Source organism: Eublepharis macularius, chromosome 3 (assembly GCF_028583425.1).
Source record: "Eublepharis macularius isolate TG4126 chromosome 3, MPM_Emac_v1.0, whole genome shotgun sequence".
NCBI lineage: Eukaryota > Metazoa > Chordata > Lepidosauria > Squamata > Eublepharidae > Eublepharis > Eublepharis macularius.
In genome coordinates, this window is record NC_072792.1 from 57,188,676 (window position 1) to 57,213,026 (window position 24,351).

Genomic DNA, 24,351 nt, shown 5'->3' on the forward strand with positions numbered 1-24,351 from the left:
TGCCTCTGTGCTGCCCACGCCGGCAGGGATAAGGGGCGTGGCAGCGGCGAGAGAGACAGAGAGAGCTGCCCGCTCTCTCAGTCCTTCCCGGCACGCGCGATGTGTTGTCCCTGCGTGATGACGTCACTCCTGAAGTGACATCATCAAGCACACTGGGAGCGCGCACGCGCTTTGCGCGCATGTGGGCACAACAAGAAAAGCCCCAATGAGGTAGGAGCCAGCATCCCAGTCTCCCACTGGGAGACTTGAGGGACCTGGCAACCCTACCCCTACCCCTCCAGTATTTTTTAGGAAGCCATCTGGCAACCTACAATGCTAGGTGCAACCACAAAATGGCTTCCACAAGAGGTGGAGCCAACTACAAAATGGCTGCCACAAGAGGTAGAGCCATCCACAAAATCTCAGGGAGTAAGGTCATGAATAACTCTAATAGTAACTCTTCAACATTTCAGGCAGAAGCTCTGTTTAACAGGATGCCTTTTTAAAAGAACATTGTTTAAAAATAATTTCTTGTATACACACAGTTTATCTTCAGTCATACAGTGGTGGTACCTACCGCTGAAGTAACTTCTTAAAAATCAGCACAGCCAATCAAATCTCTAATGGCCAATCAAAATCCCACCTGGGGAAAAGTCCCATCTGGCCCTGCCCACTTTCTAAAAACACTTGGCAGGCACTAGAAAAGGTATCTTTGGGCACCACGGCACCCACAGGCACCATGTTGAGGAACCCTGCTCTAAAGGCTCAGTGCTGCCTTTTCAGTTTGGTGGGATCAGAAGCAGAACTTTCTGGAATCCAGAACTATTGGTTGGTATCACTTCTCTCAGTTTTGAATAATAAAAACTGCTTACCGAAGTATCTGCAACCAGAGAAGGATGTAAATTCTGGGACTTTGCATAGTTCTACTTCCTTTTGCCTTTGTTGCAGAAAGTTCACATATATAGCCTCAGAAATAAGTGCAGTTTGCGGTCTTCATTTTTGATGGACTTTCCACTCCCACCCCTTAAATACCTGAAAGTTTGTCTAATCAGTTATTTGGTGCTTTATTATTATAATTAACACTTATGAAAGCACTTTATAAGTCTTGGAAACTTTGTTCTGAAAAAGGGAGAGAACCAGCAAATCTGCATCTGTGCACAGACTTGTTCTGAAAGTGAGAGGCAGCTTCATGGTTGACACAAGGGCCAGCCAATCAGTGCAGTGCAAATCTGGCTGTTGTGCAAACCAGAAAAACAGGTTACCCCCAATCCTGGCTAAGGGGAGAAGAGTATGCTCAAAATATAAGTGCATTTTCACAGTGGCCTCTCTGCTAAAATAGTTGATGTCTATATACTTTCCAAGTTTCCAGTGTGTGTTTGTGTGTAACCAGAATGTTAATATTTCTTCCTTTTGAAGGGGGGGAGGGAACGATGATTACATATTACTGGCTAAAAAACTATCTAAGGTAGATGGTGTGGCATATGATCAACACATAGTTTGGTTAACATGCCTGCATCCAACACATAAAGCAATGTATCTGCATTATGGACTGTGATATTTAAATGTGAGAGTCTCCAGCTTGTATTGAGAAAGAAAGTTAATGCATTATGTGGTAGAGGCAGATAGACAGAACTTTTCTTTCTCTTCCATAAAACTAGCACTTGTGGATACACAATGAATTTGATAGACAGATAGACAGGTAGACAGAACTTTTCTTTCTTTTCCATAAAACTAGCACTTGTGGACACGCACTGAATTTGATGGTAAACAAGAACTGGGACTGACAAAAGAAACTAAGTCTTCATTTATAGTAAGAAACTTGTAGAATTCACTGCCACAGGATCTAGTGATGGCCACTAGGTTAGTTGGCTTGATAAGGGGATCAGACAAATTCATGGAGATACAGACCATCAATGCCTATTAGCTACAATGAACAGATGAGCCTCCATGTCAGAGGCAGAAAATCTCTCAGTACCACAGCTGGGCGCAACACAGTGCCCTCACAATGGCCATCCAGATGCCCTGTGTAGGCCTTCTGGGGGCATTTGGATGGCCACTTCGGGAAGGAGGATAATAGACAAGGAAGGCCATTGGTCTGAGCCAGTGCAGTTGTTGATATGCTTAAGTTGCACAAAAGGAATGTGCACATGTTGCTGCAACAGTTGTCCCAAATATAGAAATGTTGCCTCAAACAGCTTTTATATTTCATAATTTCCTGTTTTACAGCATAACAGAATTGTCAGTTAATCTAGTCCTCCTGAATCCAGCAAAATACAATACATAATCGGAAGGAAGAGTGGAGCACACGGTGAAGTTTTCTGTCTATTATGATTTCAATCTCCAGTCTTATGATTTTTATTCTCTTTTCTCCCTATTCTTTTAATCAATCCTGTTGAGTCTAGCATATAATCTTTTATTCTTTCTCTTATGTACTTCTGTGCATTACAACACTGTCTCAGTCTGGATTGGCCCATGAGAAATCTTTTCTGAGTTAGACACTTTAATTCTATATAAATGACAAGACTGTTATCCTTGCTGAATGGTTAAGGTACAATTTTGATAAAATAGCTGTGTTACTGACTACTTAATTTTGCTCTATCATGTCACATGTTCATTAAATTAGTTAATAAACCACATATCAAATATTGGTCTATTGCCTTTTTTTACAGAAGACAATGGCCGTTGAGTTCTGTTGGAGAAATTAGAGGGACTACAGCTTGAGAAGAAGTTGAGAGGCCTCTTGGCACCAATTACTAGTTACTCCAGAGTAGAGATGGGCATTATCAGCATTACGATAGAAAAATACTCACGATAATGGCGTTCACGCAATCGGGACCCGGCGGATCGGTGCTGTCCACGACGACCTATCCAGCGTTCGGGGGGGGGGGCCTTCATCGGGGCTTGATTCAGGCCATTGGGATGTGATCGGGGATGCAGACAATCAGGCACCAGTAATCTATTTCCAGGGCAACGGAGCCAGGGGAATGCCTGAGCTGTGTTTGCCCTCTTTCTGTCGCCCTGGAAACCTGAATGGAAGCCCAGCTTTCCTTGATTAGCAGGGCTTCCTTCCAACCACGGAGCAGCAACGCACTCACCAGTTGGGAGAAGAGACCCAGGGGAGGGAGGGGGAAGGGGGTGTTCTGTAGCCATGGGCACTCCAAACGTTTTTTGCTTTTTTAAAAAACAGGGCTTTGTAGGAGGAATGGCTGTTTTTCTGTCTGTCACTCTCTGTTTTTAATCTGCTTTTAAAACACTGTATTTTGTGGGAAAACCTCATTCACGGCTCTGTGTGTGTGTTTAAAATATGCTTTTGGAAGACTGGCTGCTTGCTTGCTTTTAAAATCGGGTGGGGAAGAATGGAGGATTCTGTCCCTGCTTTTTTTAAAAAGCTGGCTGAAACACGTTGACGGGGTGTCTCTCTCTCTCTATTTGGAGAGGCAGGGACAGGTTAAAAACTTTTTCCACCTTCTGCTCTAAGTGTGTGTGTGTGTATGAGTGAGTGTGTGAACGTCCTCTCCCTGAGGGGAGGCGGCTCGTCACTGGGTTAAAAACTCCCCCCCTCTGCTCTAAGTGTGTGTGTGTGTGTGTGTGTGTGTGTGTGTGTGTGTGTGTGTGTGTGTGTGTGTGTGAACGTCCCCTCCCTGAGGAGAGGCGGCTCGTCGCTGCCTCCCTGGGCCCGCCGGGCCCGGCGGTCTCTGCCACCACCCACCTTCCCACATAGCTGGGAACAGTGGGGCACCCCTCTGTTTTGGCCTCCGCGATCCGATCCACGGATCGGAAACGGGAGATGATCGGTGTGGATCGGTGATTTGGGGTCGTTGCCAGCGCCTATCTCCGATCAGCTTGATCGGTAATTTTTTTTGGATTGTGCCCACCTCTACTCCAGAGTCAAGGCAGAGTGCCATTACCTCATTGGTCATCCAGTAATAGCTCTGTATCTGCCTTTCAAGTGGGAATTATTTAATTTCTGTGGAAGAATTATTATTGTTTAAATATGATGTTTTGACAGCCAGGAACATTTGCACCTATCCCCTGTGCTGTCTGAACATAATAATTGGTAACACATGAGTGTGGGGGTTTCCTCCATTGTCACTGAGACAAAGCATTAAAAGGCTGAGAATTTTTTTACCTCATTCCCCACCATCTGAGTGGTAGGCAGTGCCACTCGGAGTTATGAGAACCAGGAATTGTATCACTGTAATAACTATTTCAAACAATTTTTGACAATTGTAGCTGTCTCTTCTATTTTAAATTGATATATATTTCAGGAAACTATCCTCTCATAGTTGCTGCTGAGTCACTATGACAGAAAAATAGATGGTTAATGTTTTGTGCTTTAAATATATTTCCCCTCTGTTCTAGCCTAGGGCCAGCTCACAAATAAATTCCGGCAACTTTTTCAATTGAAATTAAATTTTGCATCATGCTGACTGTTTTCTGTCTTGTAGATCATGTGTTCTATTACGATTGAGTCTGTAGTGAAGGAAAAGAACAGGATGGGAGAGTGTCCAGTATGGGAGGAAAGGGAGAATTCCCTTGTATACGTGGATATCAATTCGCAGAAAGTTTGCCGCTGGAATTCAGTCACCAATGAAATTCAGTATGTGTCTGTGGGTAAGAAACTTGCTTCATCAAAACCTTTTAAACAAATTTAGAAATTGGGGCTGTTTCATGGAATTATAGAAATTACTTGTTATTAATTATAATTACACATTTTCTATAAAAGAATGCCAAAGCACATAATGGTTTAAGTCAAGATAGATAGAAATGTCTGGTGTTTATAAAGAGCTCTTTGTTGCAGGCAGGTGTACATTCTTTAATCGAATCTGCAAGTTACTTTAATCATGCAGAGAATGCTGGAAATGGTTTCCATGTATCTCCTCCTCAAACACACAACATTTATGTGCCACATAATGTGCCTAGCTTCTTATCCTATCTTTCATGCCATTGTAATCTCAACCATATTATCAATTGACACTGATTGTATTAGGTGGTACTGTGTCACTGGGAAAGAACAGGTGATATCTTGTGTGGAGTTACAGCTACTGGAGGTCCTTTGAAGAAGGAAGTGTCTTGAGAGATTGGTTGCTTTTGGCTCCTCATGAAATCATATTAGATGGAACCTGAGCCCTTTATAACTATAAAGTTTCTAGCTCTGACTACAACAATACAGATCCATCCAAACTCAATTTGTAAGGTGGCTGCTGTCTGCTTTGTTAGTCTTTCGTTTCTGCTTTGTGGATAATGACATGCTCAAAAGCATTAGAGAATAAGCTGAGGAATAAATAAAAATAGACTTTGCTTCTAAATTTGAGCATATGTCCACCAAAGCACATAGTGCAAAGTGTCCTGGCTTTCCCTGAATTTGAAGCATATCAATTTCTTTCCTATCTGTAGATGCTCGTGTTGGTTCAGTGGCCCTTCGCAAGAGTGGAGGCTATGTAATTGCTCTAGGAACCAGGTTTGCCTTTTTGAACTGGAGAAATCAAGAAGTTGTTACTATTTCTGAGCAGGAATTAGATAAACCAAACAACCGATTTAACGATGGAAAAGTGGATCCACAAGGGAGGTTTTTTGCAGGTGATATGAATGTGTGTGTTTAGTTTGGCTATACCTAATGAGTTTCTCACATGTTGGATTAATCCACAGAATCAATGGAATCAATCAAGCTATAGTAAGAATTCAAGCATCCAGTAATGGGCATAATTTGTTTTTACAACCAAGAGCGGTAATTAGTGTTAAGGACCTCAATAAAATGATTGCTATGTAGTAAATGCAATACATCCCAGCCTCTAATATCAGTTTCTAACTCCTGGTATGAAAATGTGTTTCAAATTAGTATTGGCAACATAAAATAATCTTCTTTATGTAAAGAGTAGCAACAAAAAGGCTGAGATAATCAGTAATTTGGAAAAGTTGAAATGCTATGTAGAGGGAGTCCTCTTGATTATTATTCTGACATAATAAATTCAGGTTAATAACTTAGGTGTCAATAAGCATTGCTTTAATTTTCATCTTTCAATTTATTATATGATTTCTGCTAACATCTTTTACTAATATATTATAATCATCTGATTAAATGATTTTCTATATGGTTGTTGTGGGTTTTCCGGGCTGTATTGCCGTGGTCTTGGCATTGTAGTTCCTGACGTTTCGCCAGCAGCTGTGGCTGGCATCTTCAGAGGTGTAGCACCAAAAGACAAACATCTCTCAGTGTCACAGTGTGGAAAAGGTGTTGGCAGGTCATTTATATCTACTCAAGAGGGGTGGGGTTGAGCTGAGTCATCCTGTAAGAGTTTCCCAGGGTGTGGAATGCTAATGGCGGGAGGCTTCACTGTATCCTGAGGAGGTTCTTTTGTATATGGATTGGTACTTGATGTGCTAATCTTCTCTGCAGGGCTATTGTCGTGTATAGAGTGTTTTGTTAGCCTGGTGTTTTTCAGAACTGGAAACCATGCTCTGTTCATTCTTAAGGTTTCTTCTTTCCTGTTGAAGTTTTGCTTATGCTTGTGAATTTCAATGGCTTCCCTGTGCAGTCTGACAAAGTAGTTGGAAGTGTTGTCCAGTATTTTGGCATCCTGGAATAAGATACTGTGCCCTGTTTGAGTTAGGCTATGTTCAGCCACTGCTGATTTTTCAGGTTGTCCAAGTCTGCAGTGTCTTTCATGTTCTTTTATTCTTGTCTGGATGCTACACTTTGTGGTCCCGATGTAAACTTGTCCACAGCTGTAGGGTATACGGTATACTCCTGCAGAGGTGAGGGGGTCTCTACTGTCTTTTGCTGATTGTAGCATCTGTTGTATTTTTCGGGTGGGTCTGACTACTGCTTGAAGCATAATCGTTCTCCGGCCGTGAAAGCCTTCGGCAATACATTGATTTTCTATATGTTTTCCAAAAACATCAGTATACTAAAAGATTCAGTGATAAGAATAAATTCTAATAATCTATACCCAAATATAAACAAAGAACAGAGAAATGATTGAAATTTCTCTATTCTTCAGATAACTACACAGAAAGTACCTTGGAAATATAGGCAATGTGGACAATGGTTTTAACTGCTAACAAGGATGAAAAGATTATCTCATTTAAAAGTGACAAGCAAAAAAAAGAAGGGGAAAACCCCCCAAATGTCACGGTTTATAACAAGGGCCAGTAATGGCTAACATATACAGCAGGATGAGCCTGGGTGAAGAAGTATCAGCATCAGTTTTCTTCTAGAGTCCTTTGGGGTCTGCCTGAATGTTAACAGGAGTGATCTGGTGGGCATTCCATACTTGGTTAATCAAAAGGCTTTTAAAGAAGTCCTTTACTATAGGCCCCTAAGAAAACTAAGCAGACATGACACAGAGCAAGGCCATTCATAAGGTATATTCTTCACTCAGCACGGCAGGGCCTCTTATCCGGTTCTACTGTTGATTTTTTAGGTACCATGGCAGAAGAGACTGCTCCTGGAGTGAGAGCCAGGTGCCAAGGTGCTCTTTATACTCTATTTCCTGACTCCAGTGTCGTGAAGCAGTTAGATCATGTGGATATCTCAAATGGTCTGGAATGGTCTTTGGATCACAGAACTTTCTTCCACATCGACAGCCTGGCCTATGCTGTGCACGCTTACAGCTATGATGAGCACACTGGAAAAATTGGTACCTGTTCTTTCTTCAGATTACAGTGACTATCAGTGCAATCCCAAACAGGGTTACCTGCTTCTAATTCCACTGTGGTTAATTGGCTTAGATAGGGTTGCTATTGCCAACTCATTGCAATTGATCTCCAGACTACAGAGTCTAAAGTTTACAAAGCTTTGGAGGGTGGACTCTAGGGCATTATATCCCATTATATGCTACTGAAGACTGTTGCCTTCCCAAACCCTCCGTCCTCAGGCTGCACCTCAAATCTCCAGGAATTTCTCAATCTAGATTCAGACAATCCTAGACTTAGAAGGGTTCAAGATTTGCTCTGTCAATGAATAATTTGTAGTAAACCAATAGTCCAATTTGCAGTGCAAACTTAATTCTATCTACAATGTGTCAGTTGGCATATTGTGTTTTTCTTTAATTATTGACGCAAACCAATTATTTATTGAACAAATGGGAAAATGTGTGGTAAGAATGAGTTTGGACTGGGCAGGTTGTTGTCGTATATTTTGCCTCTTTGTATGAGTTAATGGATCATAATTTTTAAAACCAAGGGACTCGAAATTTACTTTCCATGCGTTCCAATATTGAGCAGTTCTGCATTTCTCCCATATATAAATATATGAAGTCTGAACTCATGAAGACTTACATGCTACTTTTAGTGTTGCCACTTCTTGGATGGTGGGGACGGGAATAGAGCCCCTGTGGATTCAATGACTGCATGGCAGAAACAAGTGTAATAGGGGCAGATTTCCCATGGCATAGAGATGCAATGATTGGGAATGCTCCAGCTCTGGATTTATATGGTCATCTAGGAGTTCTGCCTCTACGGTCCCTCAATTCCATGGATAGTGCTAGTCCAGTGTAACTTCCTTTGGATGAGAGAGCACTCATGAGCTGTGTGATCAATATCTGCTTTATTTACAAATATTCATGCAGAATGCAAGTGGATGTCAAAAAGGCACTCATATTAGCAGCAGATCAACACCTGGCAAGACACACACACACACACACACACACACACATGAGAGATCTTGCATCCCAAAGAGCTTCATTTTCAGCCACTCTTACATTTTCTTACTTTTTTCAGCCGCTCTCTTTCTTAGTCCTTTCCAAATGCTGCCATCTGCTGCTTTTTACAGATACTTACCCATCTGTCATATCCTCTTAGATGAAGGGGTAGAACCCTGTTCAGAGACTGAAAGACAAATGCAAATCCCCCACCTGTCAGAAAATAATTTCCTAGCAATTCATTCTGATTGAGGAAACATCCACAACCAACAAAGTATGATCTTTTTGTCAAAGGCCATAATTACTCCCAACAGGTATCACTTTAGGCCAAGCCTTATGGCTTCATGGTAATTAGATTGTGAGCCCATAACAAGATTCCTATCAGAAGGTGAAGGACAGAAGCATGTCTCCAAATGTTTAGAAAATAGATCTGAGGGTTCTTTTTAAAATATACAGTGAATTGGTAAGGCGGGGGGGGGGGCAGGGGGCGGGGCGGGGCGTGGAATATAGCAATTGCATTGACAGCCCAACTGTGTTGGATGCATTATTCCTTGTGCAGGTGATTGCAGAACTGTGTACAAGCTGGAAAAGGAGGAAGCAATGCCTGATGGGATGTGCATTGATGTGGAAGGGAAACTTTGGGTGGCCTGCATTGACGGTGGACGAGTGATCCGTATTGACCCTGAGAAAGGTAAAAGATTAATGAGAAGCCTGCATTTATCTGAGCCAAGTGTGGGGAGTGTTTACAAAACAGATTTTCCTTTGCTGTGGCCTTCATATGTATTCAAGATATATTTAAATATATTAATAAAATGTCTTGAAATCCTTGTACCTTGATGAGTGTGAGGAAGCTTCTGAAGGCACTCCAGGGTAGACTACCCACCTTTTCCTGGAGTGAGTCGATTTCAATTTACACGTTATGAGAAGGATTTTTTTTCCTTTTTACCAATGTAGCATGCAGCAGTTAACCATTGCAAATTACACATTCCTGATGCACACATAAAAACACACACCATTTAAACCACCAGTGTATGTAGTTTTCAAAACACATTTATCTTCCTCACACATTATGGTTTAGCACTCATAATATATTAACATCCCTAAACTAATCTGACCCTGAGTTTATCACTTTGTGATAAACATTGTGATAAACTCAGGAAGAGGGCTATTGGATGTCACAATGTCACTTCAATGCAGCTATTGTGTATGTTGTTTATACTAATTTTGTTACCTGTGTGCTTTTAAAGGCTCACACAAACCTTTTCCAGATGTTATGTTTTGAGGTATCCAACTTTACAACTAGGGGTGCCCACCACCAATGATCCTTAAATAGTAACATGTGGTTACTATTTAATCCGGATATGAATTTTCAGATTACAGATACATGGTGCCCTATTCAAACAAAATGGTGACTGTGCATATCTGAAGGATCATGGGCAGCCAATGCACTCAGTTCAGCCAGCTGGGATACCCGCATATGTAACATCTGGAAAAGGCTACCAATGGAACAGGATGGAGTTAGAAGTCCAGTCTAAAAACAGGCCCCTTTCTCCTAGTAAAATGTACAGGAGAAGTAATATTTCTGTCTAAAATAATCCAATAGCAGTTTTATTTAACAAATTTGGTCATGGTGATGATGACCTATTTTCCATTAATTTGCTTGTTCTCTTTTGAAGCTAGAACCAATAAACAAATCCATTTCTAGGAAGACAGTTAAATGTCTAGTTATTTTGGCACAAAATAAAATGTCTGGCTATTTGGGCACTAAATAAAAGAGAAAAAATTAGCATCAGATAGGAAATATTTTTGTGGCAATTTCAGTTATATGCTGATCCATACTATGATACTAACATAAAACAGGTGAATTGATTAATCATTATTACACAAAGTTATACAGGCAAATATTTTCTCTATTGGTTTATCTGTCTGTAGGGAAAAGAATGCAAACGGTGAAGATGCCTGCTTCCAGGATCACATCTTGCTGCTTTGGTGGGAAAGACTATTCAGAAATGTATGTCACTTCTGCCTATGATGGACTGAACAGAGCAGCCTTAGCAAAAGAACCTCAGGCTGGGGAGATTTTCAAGGTAAACAGATCTTGTTTCCTTTCTGGGTGTCAAAAATAAAATCTTCTGGCTGTGCTACTTGAAATTTTCCCCTTTCTTAGGTGGTTTAATCAATAGTTCAGCACAAAGAAGCCAGACCCTTTCTTGCACTGGGCTCTGTGTGTTTTGCAGGACCAATGCTATGGTGAGGTGAGAAATGGGAGCTTTCCACACATGTTGTTTGTCCCCAGTTGGATACTATTGGGAACGTTTCCTGCTTTCCCAAAGCATTGTAGTGCTTTTGTACACTTCAAAATTTCCCCCCTCTTTTCTGCACTTTTTTCAAAATCTGTTTTACTTTGTTCCTAAAGTTTCACAACACAGATTTCACAAGAATTTGGGGATCCCCGTTGGAAGGAGTATTGGATGCTCTGGTGATCAAGTAGAATATAAAAGGCAGGGGTGGGGTGGGGGAGATAGGGAGGTAGCATCAGGCAGCATCTCTTGTTGAACTGCCACTGGAATTTTGTGTAGTCATGTTCAGTATTATGCTGTCCCCATCTGGATTTATACAAACCTGTGTGTTTGGGGTCCCCCACTGAGAAGAAGATTTTGCGGGACTTCCGGTTTGGGATTTATGGAGGTCTGACGCAGCTCCAATCGCGGAGCTGACCGGACTGCCGTTTTAAGCGGCCGGCGGGGGCATTTTAGCCCGTGGCCGACTGTTCTCAGGCGGAGAACAGGCAAAGAACGCTCAAGACCTCAGGGCGCGTCGATCTCGGGTGAGGGGGGGTCCTGCGCAACGGACTCTTTCCCGACCCTTGAGGTCCCACCCTGTGACAGGTCGGCTACGATCTCTGCGGCAGTCCTGGGGCCAATGCGGTTGGCATAAGACCTACGTACCCAAGCTTCAATAGGGGAAGGAAGAGCGGAGGGGATTCTAAGATTGAAACAGCGATTACAACCCAAGGAAAGTGAATGAGAAGGTAAAGATCACTATCTTCCGAATCGGGACAGATTGCTAAAAGCAAACAAGAATTAAAAGTAGATTTTAAACTGCAACAGACTAACTATAAGGAGAGGAAGACTCGGCAAGAGTTGCATTAGAAAAAGGACTAAGTTTAACGAAGTTATTAAAGAAATTGGACTATTGTTTTGAATACTTGCGGTTACTGGGCTGTGAGAAAATTTCACCATCGCGAGAGTCACTGAGGGAAGTCGGGAAACAGGAAGTACGTAATAACAATAGAGTTGCTGGAGAGAAGCGGCTCCTGCCAGAGGGCAGGAAGAAGGGAATCGCCATCTTTGAAAGGGGAAGAACCGCGGCTTCAGCGAAAGCGGAAGTAAGCCATATTGGATTACAAAAATCATAGAGGAACCATAGAGAAAAGACGCCCGACATTTTGGACTCTTTAAAAGTTTTTTTTTTGGAAAAGACCGGGACATTTAAATTAAAAGGACGTTAGATTAAACGCCACGGAGCTAAGGAAGAGAGCGGACTCGTGGGAGCGAGCTAAAGCAAGCCCCACAATGTCTAAAAAAGAGTGGCAATCGGCAATAGAAAACTTGGACAAAAAACTCCTAGAAGTGATTAAAGAACTTAAGGATATGAAACCGGAGTTGATTAAAGAGGTTAAACAGACAGTGAAAAGTGAGCTTGCAGAAGTGAAGAAAGGTATGGAGATAATGCAAAATGACTTGCAAGGAACACAGCAAAGAGTTAAAGTAGTGGAAGGCGCGGTGGAGAATTTAGCTGATACGCAACAAACAGAGATGAGGCTGATGAGGGGAAGAATGGCGGTTGTGGAAAGTAAACATATGGAGAAACAGCTGAGATTTCGCGGCTTGCCGGAAGTGGAAGGAAAGACAGCTCAAGAGCAGATTACTGAGGTGTTAGCTGAATACCTGGGAAAGGAGGAGGAGGAAGTTGTGGCTATTCTAGATGTGGTATATCGTGTAAACTCAAGAATTGCGACCCAGAGGAAACTACCAAGAGACGTGATTGTGCAGTTCACAACTCGAAACATGAAAGAGAAAATTGTGACTAAACAGTTTCAAGATCCATTGGAGATTGATGGCAAGACGATTATTATTATGAAGGAAATACCCAGATCGGTGTTATCAGATCGGAAAAAATACAAAGCTCTAATTCAGATTCTGAAGGACATGAAAATAAGGTACAGATGGGAATTACCAGAAGGAGTGTCCTTTGAACTTGGAGGAGCAAAAAAGCGCATTAGATCTGAACTAGAGATGGAGCGATTTAGAAGGGACAATGAAAAGGACTTACCAGCAACAAGATTATAATCATGGAGTGTAAAGTTTTATCTTGGAATGTAAATGGACTTAATTCACCGAATAAGAGAAAAAGTATTTTCCACTGGCTAGTAAAACAAAAATGTGATATTGTATGTTTGCAAGAGACTCATATTCGAAAACAAGATGTAAAGTATTTAAAATGGAAAAAATTGGGCAATGATTTTGTAGCGGCCTCTAATAAGAAAAAAAGAGGAGTGGTGTTGTATATAAAAGAGGAGCTACAGCCAAAGCTTGTAATGAAGGATGTGGAAGCTAGATTTCTAGCAGTGGAATGTATATGGAACCTAAAGAAAGTGCTGGTAATTGGAATCTACGCACCTAATGGAGCAAAAGAAGCCTTCTTTGAGGATTTGAGGAAGCAACTAGATGAACTTTCATATGACCAGATAATTCTTGCTGGAGATTTCAATGGAGTGACAAACTTGGAACTAGACAAAAAATCAATAACTACACAAAAGAAAAGAGGATTATTACCAAAGTTGTTTTTTGAACTGATACAACAGGAGACTTTAGAAGATGTATGGAGAAGACAAAACCCCAAAATAGACAATTTACGTTTTTCTCCGCAAGACGTTCTACGTTATCGAAAATTGATATGATCTGGGCCTCAAAAGACTTAGCGTTATGGACTAAGGAGGTGGAAATAATGCCGATGGTAGGCTCGGATCATAACCCAATTATGTGGAAGCTGGGGAAAAGGAGTAAAAGGAATGGATGGAGAATAAATGAGGATTTGCTACAAGAGGGAGAAAACATGGAGATGCTGAGAAGAGAGACAAAGTTCTTCATACAATATAATATGAATAGAGAAGTACCAACCAACAAGGTATGGGACACCTATAAGGCAGTAATCAGGGGCATACTAATGGACTTAAATGGAAGAGCCAGAAAGAAAAAAGAGGAGAAGAGACAGGAGATTATGGAGAAAATAAAAGCCAAAGAAATACAGCTAAAGAAAAGACCAGGGAAAAAGAAAATCTATCAGGACATTAAAATACTTCAAGAACAGTTGACAGCAATGAATAATAAAGAACTGGAGTGGAATCTGAAAAGATTGAACCAAAAAGCGTTTGAAGGTGCAAATAAACCTGGGAAATATTTGGCATGGCAATTGAAGAAGAGAAAGGAGAAGAAAATAATAAATAAAATTAGTGAAGATAATAAAATGTGTTTGGATCAGACATCCATTAGTAGAGCCTTTTATAAATTCTATGCTAAATTGTATAGCAAGAAAGAGGTGAATAAAGACTCAATAGCGACATATTTGGAGAAAATGAAGCTCCCAGTAATTTCGGAAGCCTGGAGAGACAAACTGAATAATGAAGTAACGGAGGAAGAAATAAGAAAGGCAATACAGTCAACAAATCTGGGAAAGGTGCCAGGGCCAGATGGACTTACAGCAAAATTCTATAAGGTAATGGCCAATGAGCTGGCACCGTTCCTAAAAGAGGTGATCAATGGTGTGTTAAAGGATCAACGGATCCCAGATACCTGGAATGAAGCTAATATATCATTGATCCCCAAAGAGGGGCAAGACCTGACCAATGTGAAAAATTATAGACCTATATCGTTACTCAACAATGACTATAAAATCTTTGCGAAGATACTGGCAGAAAGAGTGAAGGGATGGCTTTCAGAAGTTATTGAGGAGGAACAAGCAGGTTTTTTGCCAAACAGACAAATTAAAGATAATTTAAGGACAGTGATAAATGCTATTGAATACTATGATAAGCGTTGTGATAAAGAGGTTGGTTTCTTCTTTGTGGATGCTGAAAAAGCGTTTGACAACTTGAACTGGGATTTTATGTTTGCCACTATGGAAAAGCTACAAATGGGAGAAAGATTTATAAGAGCAGTAAAAGAAATCTACAGAGACCAGAATGCAGCAATTGTGGTAAATGACGAGGTTACTAAGAAATTAACTATAGGTAAAGGAACAAGACAAGGTTGCCCGCTGTCTCCGCTGTTATTTATTTTGGTATTGGAGATTTTGATGATACAGATACGACAAGATGAAGAAATTCGTGGAATAAAAATAAAGGACTTTTCATATAAGGTTAGAGCATTTGCGGACGACATAATGTTAATGGTGGAAGACCCAATGGAGAACATGCCAAAAGTGATAGAGAAGATTAAGGAATTCGGAGATTTGGCAGGGTTTTATATTAATAAAAAGAAGTCAAAGATACTATGTAAAAATATGACCAAGCAAAAACAACAATTGCTAATGGAAATAACAGACTGTGAAGTAACAAGCAAGGTGAAATATTTGGGAATTGAACTGACTGCAAAGAATATAGATCTATTTAAAAATAATTATGAAAAATTATGGACTCAGATAGAGCAAGACTTGATTAAATGGAATAGACTGAATCTGTCATGGTTGGGAAGGATTGCAGCAGTTAAGATGAACGTGTTACCAAGAGTAATGTTTTTGCTACAGACAATACCAATTATTCGAGATTCCAAGCAGTTTGAAAAATGGCAGAGAAAAATATCAGACTTTGTTTGGGCAGGCAAAAAGCCTCGAGTGAAAATGAAAGTTCTACAAGATGCAAAAGAAAGAGGCGGAATGCAACTGCCCAACCTAAGACTTTACTATGACGCAATTTGTTTAGTGTGGCTGAAAGATTGGATAACGTTGAAAAACCGGAAACTATTGGCCCTAGAAGGATATAAAAAAATATTCGGTTGGCATGCATATTTATGGTACGAAAAAGTAAAGGCAAATTCTATGTTTTTACACCACTACATACGGAGAAGCTTGTATACAACCTGGAAGAAGTACAGAGATTATTTACAAGAAGGAACCCCCTCATGGGTGGTTCCATATGAAGTAATAGATCCAAGAACTGTCGACAACGAACAACAGTGTTTAACGTATAAGGAGATAACCCGAATAGAACTTTCTAAACTTAAAATAAAGACACATGACGAGTTATCTCCAAATTATGATTGGTTTCAGTATAGGCAGATTAGAGATCTCTACAACTCGGATTGTGCGAAGGGTGGGATAAGAATGGAGAATTCGGAATTAGAGCAGACACTTCTACAAGAGGACAAGAAGGAAATCTCTAAGGTGTACAAAATATTGTTGAAATGGTATACTGAAGATGAAATAGTCAAAGTACAAATGGTGAAGTGGGCCATAAACTTTAATAAAGAAATAACAATGGAGGCGTGGGAATACTTGTGGAAGAATACAATGAAGACTACGACATGCACTAACATTAAAGAGAATGTCTACAAAATGATTTATCGTTGGTATATGACACCAAAGAAAATTGCGCTAGGAAACTTGAATATGTCCAATAAATGCTGGAAATGTAAAAAACATGAGGGATCTTTGTACCATATGTGGTGGACGTGTGAGGTAGCTAGGCAGTACTGGGGGGAAATAATAAGAGCAATAAGTGAGATTTTACAATTTCAAATCAATAAGAACCCAGAACTCCTGCTACTGAACTTGGGAATGGAGGATATTCCAGCTCAACACAGGACATTGTTATTTTACATGACAGCAGCGGCCAGACTTTTGTATGCGCAAAAATGGAAAGTACAAGAAGTGCCAACTTTCGAGGACTGGATATACAAATTGCTGTATATGGCGGAAATGGACAAAATGACAAGAAAATTGAGAAACCTTGATCCAGGACAGTTTAACACGGATTGGGAGAAGCTGAAACAATATTTAGTCAAGAAATGGGAGGTGGGAGGAGAACTGTGGCAGTTTGAGAACTACTGAAATATAATAAATGCAGAGGGAGGTGACTTTACCGGGGGGGGGGGGGGAAGATAAATGTGAATTTCTGAGCAGTTATTTCATTAGATTATTATATATAGTATAATAATAGAAAATAATTAATTATAAGAATAGACTAATCAATATTATTGTTGGTAAAAATTGTACAATGTACTAAACTGAATGAGATGGTTTGAAGATATATATGGGTCAAATTGGTTGACGATTTTTGATGATAATTACAAAGTTGCACATTTAAAGTAATATAATAATACAATTAAAGTAGAACGAAGATAAGATATGAAGAAAAAGTAATATATAGAGTATAAGTTAAATTGGTTGACTTATATGAATGTATTGTTTATGGAAGTATTTGAAACTATGCAAAAAGGGATAAATTGTTTGTCCCATATTGAAGAAGGGATTACAAGATAGAGTACAGAGTACTAAAAATAGTTAAAGGATTATTACTAAAAGGAAGATAGCATTTAGTTATGTATTATTATTACTGTAATATTGTGACTTAGTTGTTAAAGTAAGTAAGAAGACAGAAAGAATATTGTGCTATATAGTTATATAGTTATATAGATAAGCTTAGAAGAAAGTGAAAGTATATGTTCGTTAGATAGAAAGAATGTAAAATGAGTAAGGGAAAGGGACAAAGGGTTGGAAAACTGTTGGAAGTCAACAAAAGGGGGGGAAAGGGAGGGGGTTAGAATTGGGAAACAGGGAAATTGATTGTAATTAGAAATTAAATGATATCTAATCCAATAAAAATTGTTTAAAAAAAAAAAGAGAAGATTTTGCGGTTGTCATGAGTGTTTAGAAGTGCTTGGCAGTACATCTGCATCTGCAGTCTGGAATAAGGTGAAACTCATACAGCAGTTGACACAATCTGGTTGTTGCCTTGGTTTTCCTTTCCCTCAGAAGCCTCTTGTTCTAACCTTTTGTTCATTCTCTGCTGGGGACTAGACATGGGCACGAACCAGAAAAAAACCAAACCAGAAAAAAACAGAAAATGGAGTTCGTTGTTGGTAGGGTTTCCATAAATGATGAACTGGCATGGAACTGGCCCAGTTATGAACCAGTTTGTGGTTCGTGGTTCGTGGGGTTTAAATGCCCCTTTCTGACAGGGAAAGGGGCATTTAATCATTTAAAGGGCCCTTTCTTGCCACTTGCAAGGGGCAGGACCCTTTAAACTATCAGCTGGCATGTGGCAGGGGGGATCCCCCTTCGCCGACTGCCAGCGGATAGTTTAAAGGGACCTGCTGCTTGCAAGCGGCAGGGCCCTTTAAACGGCTCACCCCCAGCCCCAATCCCCACCCCCTCAAGCCCCAGCCCCCACTTATCTTCCCTCTGCTGGGGTGGTGGAGGCCTCCTTTGCTGCCTGCACAGAAAGGAGAAGGCCAAAAATGGCCTTTCTGCCCCTCAAATGGCAGCTGTGGCTGCCATTTGAGGGGCAGAAAGGCCATTTTTGGCCTCCTCCGCTGCTGCATGGGCCTACAGGGCAGTGGAGGCCTCCACCACCCCAGCATCAGATGGAAGGTAAGTGGGGGGCTGGGGAGGTGGGGGTTGGGCCGTTTAAAGGGCCCTGCTGCTTGCAAGTGGTAGGTTCCTTTAAACTATCAGCTGGTAGTTGGTGAAGGGGGCATCCCCCCCGCTGCTTGAGTTTAAAGGGACCTTCCGCTTGCAAGTGGCAGGAAAAGTTTAAATGGCCATTTCCTCTGAGTAAATGGCCATTTAAACTGTCCCTTTAATACGAACCAAATGAACCAGTAGTCCAGTTCGTGGAAGTTTGTGGAAACCAGCTTCCACGATCCCTGGTTCACGAACCCCAAACCAGGCTGGTTTGTGGGGGGGTTTGGTTTGTATTTAGGTTCGTGCCCATCTGTACTGGGGACTAGTGAGTTATGCCTGCCAGTTAAACACAGTGTGAAGCTCCTACTTTAGCATGCAGTAATAGTTGGTTCAAGACAGGGTTTTATTCATCAGAGTCTCCAATTACAGCTGGCTGCACAGTATATAATTCCTCTTACTTGGACTTTTCAGACCTGGACTTACTTTCATTCTGAAGAAATAAGGGGCAGGACACTTAAGCCCCTGGCTGGGCTTCCCCTGTGGTGCTGGGGCTGGAGAGTACTGGTGGCTCTGCTTCAGCTGCTGGCTGTAAGCTCCGATTAGCCAGCAGCTGTGGCTCCTGATTACCAGCCTCTGCTGAGTCAGGGCCGGCTACATGGAGCTCCTCTTCTCCTGAGGAGTCCTGGCTGGCTACATGAAACCCCTCTCCTCCTGAGGAGTCCTTACTCTCACTGAGTTCAGACTGGGCCATGACAGGAAGTCTTCATCACTTTCTGAAAGGAAACAAACAACAGACTACAACAGGTAGTAAAATGATGCCATCTTTCCTGGGCCTTCAACTGCTCTCTCACCTTAGAAAATATGGGACGGAAGCTAAAGTGGCAGCTGCAGCATCTGCTCTAAAGCAATAAACTAATAATCTGCTCCTTTTTCTTAAACAGGTAACAGGATTGGGGGTGAAAGGAATCCCACAGTACTACTTTGCTGGTTAATTGTCCATGCTGAAAGCAATTCAGGCGGAATCAATGATGAAGAACAGATCATAGACTACAGGAAGATTTTAAAATTGCATAGCTTTTCCTTGATAGCTGCAGCTGTTCATGCAATTATTTGAACCACACTAGAAATGAAAAGGACTAAAATTTTTGCCTATATTTGGAACTATTTTTGGTTAGTGCCAAAATATTGATGAAATAGAAAACTGTAACAGAAGTGATTTTGGTCTTATATGTACCCCCTTCAATTTTAGTTTACTATTTTACATGTAACTATCTGCTTTCAGACTGTTGTATAGCTCTGAAGCAGCATTTGATAAGAAAGAACCCAGGAAAAAACTTGGGGGAGGGGTGAAAATGCTAACAAATCAATGCGCTAAATGCCTCCAGAAAAGACTTGATCCAGTATGAATAATATGACACTGGAAATTTTATATATTGATCCTGTTTATTAGGTTAGAAAGGGAACACAGTAGAAGGTATTACAGTTTCTTACAATTAACATTTTAAAACTGATGTTTTAATTTAAAGGAAGTATTGATTGAATTAAAAGATGGAACATATTATCAACAATGAACAAATGATGACATTACTTGCATAAAGGAAATACATGAAGACTCTTTTGTCCATAGGCTTTGAAAGAACTTTCAAAATTCAGTTTATAATTAAAAAGAGCATTTTAAAGATGATTTGACAGTTCTGCTGTTTTGTTTTAATGAACTCATGTGAATATCAAGAAATCATTAAATCACTGAAACTTTTAAAAAGTAGGCCAGTAACATAAGATGAGGCAGTTCTAATTAGGAGCTTTAGGAAAACTAATCTGTTGAAGTAATAAATAACCCTTCCAAAATCTCCTAATTAGATCGTATAGGAGATGACAGAAAAAATGTTCTTAGTGATATAATGGATTACAGTACAAGTAATTCTACCGTACTTGATGACAGCTGTACTCAGAAAACTCAAAACCTGAAAAATATACAGAATTCTTTTTTTAAAAGTACCTGGCCTTTTTGAATAATTAAAATGTAAAGCACAAAAAACTGTTAGAAATCAGATAAAATTATTAAAAAAGGATATTTTATATGCCAACACCAGAAGCTGATATTTATTTTGCATAAGAAATATGAAAATAGTATTCAAAAATACTTCAAGCTAGTCAAAATTGATCACTTTTAGCCTAGGTTCACTGAGGTAAGTACATGCTTAAATCCTTCCACAGAAATATAGAGACATAGTATGTACTAATAATTGAAGATAAAGTCTTAATTCATAATTATGAACCCTAAAGTCAACCTACAAGACCACCTAATAATTTAATGGCTTCCTTTAGCTAGCTGCTCCTATATCCTCTTGCCATTTTGTTTCATATGTATTTGGTTATATTTCTGCATCCTTTTATATAATCCACAAACCATTTACTACATCTAGGGTTGCCAGGTCCCCGGCACCTACCTTGTCTCTCTCACTCCTGGGCCTGCGTGATGACATCACTTCCTGTCTGTGGTGATGCATGGTCTGTGGCTGTCTGGGAGTGCTACCGCACTCTGTGGGAAGGGGCCTGAATTGGGCCCGATCTGGGCCGCTGCAAAGCGTGGGAGTGCTCCCATGCTCTGCAGTGGTCCGATCTGGGCCTGAATCAGGCCAGATAGGGCCCGAATCAGCCTGAAACAGGCCGCTGTGGAGCATGGGAGTGTTCCCATGATCCACAGCGGCCCAATCTAGGCCGATTCAGGCCCAAATTGGCCCAGATTGGGCCCAAATCGGCCTGGAACAGGCCTCTGTGGAGCGTGGAAATGCTCCTGTGCTCTTCAGTGGCCTGATCTGGCCAGGATTGGGCCCGAATCAGCCTGGAACGGGCTGCTGTGGAGCGTGGGAACGCTCCCGCATGCTGCAGTGGCCTGTTCCAGGCTGATCTGAGCCAATGCCTGCAGGAGCACATTGCATAGTGGGCGACCTGGCAGTCCTACTCTTTCATTACACCAGTGCTGTTCTGAAGGGAAGTTCCGTTAACGTAGGGAGGGGGAGCATTTCAGGGGGCAACACTTCAGGGAGCAAGGAGGAATGAAGCTTAGCAATGTTCTATGCTAAGCTCTTGTACTATTTGGGATGTAACCCTATGTAATGATTTTAAGTAAATGTGTGCATGAGTCTTTAAATGCTTGGTGTGATATAGGTGAAGAGTGGGGGTGAAAGAGAGGGATGGTCAAATCCACATTCACCCATTACCCGCATGTTTATTGGATATCTTCCGTTTGCCTCCAATCCGCGATTTTTTCCTCTTCGTTCACATTCCTGCTTCCAATCCGTCTTTCTCGCGCGTCCCTCCGGTCACACGGCCACTCGAAAACCACTTTTTGGGGCAGGACCTTTTTTTCCCGCCCATTTTTTTTAAATTTTTTTGAGCGCACGTTTCCGTTATTTCGATCTTGCCTTATAAAGAAACATCATTGAAGATAATGGTGCCTCTCTTTCCCCCACTGACAGCACTGATGGCTCTCTCCCGTTTCTTTTCTGGAAATCTGGAAGCATGTGGGAAGCTTTCGTGGGCATTTCCTATGCAGGGCAGTTCAGTGCCTGAATTTTACTGAAGTTTCACTTCCTTGGAGTGTCATTATTTTGATATTTCGTAATTTCGATATTACAGTAATATAAAATAAAAAAAATAAAAAACAGTTAAAAAGGAAGTTTCGTGAGTTTGTTCTGAGGATGGATTCACCCCAAAATGATTTTTCAAACTACCAGATTTGATTCAGAAACAGCATAATCAATAAATCCAATGCTATGAAGTCAAAAACAGTCTTTTGCAGACTACGGAGCATTTGCAAGTTGAATCAGCCAATAGGAACTCTCAGAACGGCCGGAGAGACAGGAAGGGGGGTGGTTTTTTAAAAAAACCACGTAAATTGCGCATTGGCCCATTCACGGCCACCGTGAAACTCCCGTTGAAAACCTGTGACCACATATTTGCGAGAAATGCGAATGAAATGCGTCTGTTTAATGAGGTAATGTGACCGGCAGTCGGGATTGCGTGGGGAATGCGGGGAACATGCGACTTAGAATGAGTAATGTGGATTTGACCGACGAGTGAGTGATATGATTGGTTGTGGGCAGAGTGAATGCAGTTTTACACTGAGAGTGGAGAAAGAACATTCAGTCAGGGAAAGAAAGTGCTGCCTGAGCAGGTTTAAGCATTTCTGAAAAAAATATTCAGTCAAGAGAAAGCAGGCAAGCTGTTTGCAGCCTGAGTAAATTTAAGCAGTTCTTAGAGAAATATTGAGTGAGGAAAAGAGAGGCTAGCTGTGTGCTGCCATAGCATGTTTAAGTATTATTGAAATATAACCTATGTGGAAACTTGATCTGAGTATGTTTGTGAAAGAACAGTCAGGGAAAAGCAGGCAAACTGTGTGTGAAGCCTTAGAAGAAATCTGTGTGAATGAGTTTAAGTGAAGTAACTTTAAGAACTGAGAACTACTCTTATGAAACCGATACGCTTCTTGAAAAAATAAAAATTTACTTTGTTTTTGTTGTATCCCTGAGTATCTGTCATTGCTATATCCCATCCCTATCCTCAGGGCCACAAAGGAGCCTGAGGCTTGGGCACGTTACTAAAGGGAAAATTTAAATAAAATATCTTGGAATATAATATTCCTGGTGGCAGCAATCTACCCAGAGGGTGTAAGGGAAAGATTAAAGGCAAAATCTACCCAAGAGAAAGAAAGGGTCATAATACCCTATATTAAAAAAATTATGTGATTTAAAAAATTACCTTCTAAACTTCAGAACACTGTTGTTTTAGGTGGATTTTCCCTAAAGCTTCATATTAGGCACTTTTTAACTTCAATGTATGTATAAATATCTGAGGGAAGATTTTCTGAAAATCAGTTAATTCTTCCACTATTTGGGAAACATTACAGTCTATGTTGCTGAATATGATATGAAATGATTAAAATATTTTGGATTTTTAGAAACAGCAGTGTTAGTGAAACTTCTCACTTCAATGCTATCTTGAAATTTGTTGTTTTAAATGGATTTTCATCAAACTGACATTGGGGTTTTTCCAATACCACTACAGGAGAAACTGCAAGAATGTTTTGCACTTCCCTTAAACTATTCCACTTAGTCCTAATTGTAAATTAACTGTAAATAGGCAATGATTTGTATTTCTGTGTTCATTTATTGTATTTTTTAATTGGGCTTTTCAACCAAAAATGTTTTCCAGAGCAATTTACAAATATTAATTAAAATATAACTAAGGGAATTCTCAGCACAGTTACAATGGAAAGATGCTAGTTTCTGCCTCTTCTTCCTTCATTGTTGGTAGCTGGTAGGAAGGGAGATCTGGACCCAAGGATAATGGCAGATGCTTTGCTACAGTTTCTCCTTCTCCCTCTTTCTTGTTGATGGTAGCTAGGAGGAGGGGAACACCTATTTTATTTATTTATTTATTTATTTATTTATTTATTTATTTATTTATTTATTTATTTATTTATTTATTTATTTATTTATTTATTTATTTATGTCATTTATAGTCTGCCTTTCTCAGTGAGACTCCAGGCGGATTACACAGTATGAAATTAGTACAATCAGTATCAAGTACATTTCAATACAGTATCAAGGACATTTCTTAAACAATACCATAGGGTAAATAGATACAAGTTTAAAATACATAGTATTAGCAAGAATCCAATGCAGAGTAGAAAAAATACATAGTATTAGCAAGAATCCAATGCAGAGTAGAAAAAATACTGAAGCAGAACATAATCAATTCTAGGACTAACATCAGACAACATAGAGAACTGGTGGTACACAGGAGTACATATTTAAAGCAGCAGATAATATGTAAGGCAATATAGTAATGAAGTCTATGGTCCCTAATTCATTAGTGAAGCATCTGAGACCACTTCCCTACAATACGCCCTCCCATTTGAGTAAAAAGCCTTTTTGAATAGTTTGGTTTTGCATCGTTTACGAAAAGCCAGGAGAGTGGGGGCTCTTCTGACTTCCTCAGGCAGGTCATTCCACAGGATACGGGCCACCACAGAGAAAGC

The 24,351-nt window shown here is 40.4% G+C and overlaps 1 protein-coding gene across 2 annotated transcripts in view; it reads left to right on the plus strand.

Moving 5' to 3' along the window:
* LOC129325939 (regucalcin-like) overlaps positions 1-19,989 on the plus strand; it is a 39,644-nt gene extending 19,655 nt beyond the window's left edge. The window contains exons 1-7 of one of the 2 annotated variants that reach the window (XM_054973950.1): positions 2,251-2,287; positions 4,428-4,593; positions 5,377-5,559; positions 7,404-7,619; positions 9,181-9,312; positions 10,554-10,708; positions 19,247-19,989. In XM_054973950.1, the coding sequence (XP_054829925.1) occupies positions 4,431-4,593; positions 5,377-5,559; positions 7,404-7,619; positions 9,181-9,312; positions 10,554-10,708; positions 19,247-19,297 (900 nt within the window). In that variant the 5' untranslated portion in view covers positions 2,251-2,287; positions 4,428-4,430 and the 3' untranslated portion in view covers positions 19,298-19,989. Of the gene's footprint in view, positions 1-2,250; positions 2,288-4,427; positions 4,594-5,376; positions 5,560-7,403; positions 7,620-9,180; positions 9,313-10,553; positions 10,709-19,246 lie in introns of those variants that run through there. The other variant, XM_054973951.1, reaches the window with a different exon arrangement.
* Positions 19,990-24,351: the final 4,362 nt, after the last annotated feature.